The 2500-nt window shown below is 30.7% G+C and overlaps 1 protein-coding gene across 2 annotated transcripts in view; it reads left to right on the top strand.

Moving 5' to 3' along the window:
* The window catches only part of LOC105331022 (zinc finger protein 423), a 21832-nt gene that overhangs the window by 1633 nt on the left and 17699 nt on the right, over positions 1-2500 (top strand). For both annotated transcript variants that reach the window (XM_011433021.4, XM_011433020.4), the window contains exon 3: positions 1-76. This exon is cut by the window's left edge and continues 104 nt beyond it. In XM_011433021.4, the coding sequence (XP_011431323.3) occupies positions 1-76 (76 nt within the window). The remainder of the gene's footprint in view (positions 77-2500) is intronic.

Raw genomic sequence — 2500 nt, 5'->3', positions numbered from 1 at the left:
CGCTGTGACACGTGTGGTGCCCTCTTCTGCAACCTGACCCAGTTTATGGATCACCGCAACTTCGAATGCACCCCTGGTGAGTTTTAAAAGATGTACCTAGGCCATTTTTTTTTGTAAACATAGTTGTATATAGACTTAATTAATTGATTGAAGAAATCATTGAAGCTCACTGACTAAATCAAAACTTAAAAGCAATTTAAATATCTTAAAACTCAGATGTTGAGATTTATTTTTGTTAAGGAGGCTTAATTGTCAACAATTTAATTATCAGATTTACCTTACAATTTTAAATATGATGTTTTAAGGCAATAACTGTCATTCAATAAATATAAATTCAAAAACTTTTGGTTTAAAATTTGAATGTTTTCCTACCAGTTTAGCTTTATAGAAAGCTCTCTTTTTCAAAGGAGATTAATTTAGTCTTAAAATGGCCACTACCATATAGCACTCTTAAATGCTCAGGTATTGAAGAATTGCGTTCAAACAATGACTTTTTAGCTCTTATATTCACTCATATACAATTAAATAGCAACTATAACCATATATATACAGTTGAACACAGATACTTTGAATATCTTGTATATGTGGAAGTGTTTTAGCATATTCTTTAAAGATTAATTTTTACCTTAATATTTAGAAAGTCCATTGGATATTGATGTATTTTTCTAGGTCCCAATGGATTTGAGATCACAAGATCTGTCTGTTAGTGTAAAAATAATTAATGTAGTATATGGGACATCTAACGATATTAATGATGATTTAGAACATTATAATTAAAATACTTTCACCAGTTTAGAATTTTTAAATTTTACAACATTTAACTGAAAAACAGTTTTTAATATTTTTGTTTTGAAAAATAAACATTTTGAAATCTCCACTGAGATTCGAAGTCATGACTAAAAGATTCGTAGTGATCCCTCTAACCCACTGCGCCATGCTGTGAGGTAACAATTTTGGGAAAGAAACTATCTATAAAATTACACTTGATTTTATTGTTTTTTTCAGTGAATAATATGTCACAACATGGAGGTGTCCCATACCACCATAATCATTCTTCTTTGAAAATGAATTGCTCAATTTTGAGTCCTTGAAAATTAACTTAGTAAAAATGAACATGAGGCAACATTTTTGAGTGCAGTGCAGAAAAATACATATATTCAAATTTGAGTCTCTTAGATTGATACTGAAAAGGGATATGCAGAGTTATGGTACACCTACGCAAACAAGTGGTAGAATTTACTACTATAACGAAGTAATTTTAAGACCCCTGCTAGCAAAATTTTAACGTACTTTATTCTTTCAACATATTTTATTTATAATAAAATACATTGAAGATACATGAAATTTTGAGATGTATAATTACAAATGAAATACTCAAAATCAAATATTCAAATACTATCCGTATTGTGCAGAAAATTTTAGAATTATGAAGTGAAAACGTTAAATTGACATTTACCATTTTATGTAAATGGTGATGGTACATGTATCAATTTTATAACTTGCAATTGTTTGAAGTACGGTCAGCTGACGTACTGTTCAGTGAATTCACTGTAGAATTTCATACAAATTCACAATAAACGTTTACAGTTAACCAGTATAGCAAGGTTCTTTCTTTGGTCCCTTGAAATTTTCTATAAATGAGTTTTGCTGTATTAAAAAACATCAGTATCATTAAACTAAGAAGTTAATCATTGTAATGAAATATGTCGCACATATAATATCATATGCACAAAATATACCGGTAATGTGATTATTATGCATATACGAGGGTTGTTCAGAAATTATTGAGACAACCCTGATATTTTCCTTTCTAAGTTACTTACTAATAATTTAACAAAGTAATATTTAAAAGTATTAAGTATTTTGTTTTTAAGGTTAATAAACCAGTCGATGATCGGTAAGCTGGCACAGACATACACTCGCGATAAAAATTTTTTAAAGTTCTACTTACTAAGTGTCTGTAGACCTGAAGGTACCTTAAAGTGAAGATTGGTGTGCTCATTTATGGAGGACCTGTTTTCAAAGCTTCTTGAAGTTTTCTCTGTTTGTTTGCGTTACAGAATCATGTGAAATCTATGTCTCTATCATGTCTATCAAAGTCAAAATCTCTCACAATTATCACAGGCCACTATCTACAGATGAAGTCCAAAGCTTTTTTTAATTTTTAGATGAGCTGAGTGACCTTATTGCAATTGCTCTTTGTCTGTTGTGAGTCGTCTGTTAACAGTTTGACATTTTTAACTTTTTCTTGAAATTTACTACCAGGCCACCATTTTTTGTTTGAAGTATCTCAGTTTTTCCTGCCATTTGCAAAGAGAGATGTAATATGACATACTACTGGCAGGTACATGTACATGTATAATGGCTTTGGACCTATTGGTTTCATCAACACACAGCATAGTGTATTCTCTGATTGGCTCTCATTCTGAGATCAGGGTTATATCTCCATGTCACTTTAAGTTTCTACTTCCTGGACTTTTCATTCCTGTCTTCTGAGTGT

This window comes from Magallana gigas, chromosome 3 (genome assembly GCF_963853765.1).
Source record: "Magallana gigas chromosome 3, xbMagGiga1.1, whole genome shotgun sequence".
In the NCBI taxonomy this organism is placed as follows: Eukaryota; Metazoa; Mollusca; class Bivalvia; order Ostreida; family Ostreidae; genus Magallana; species Magallana gigas.
This window is presented reverse-complemented; position numbering and strand designations above follow the sequence as displayed.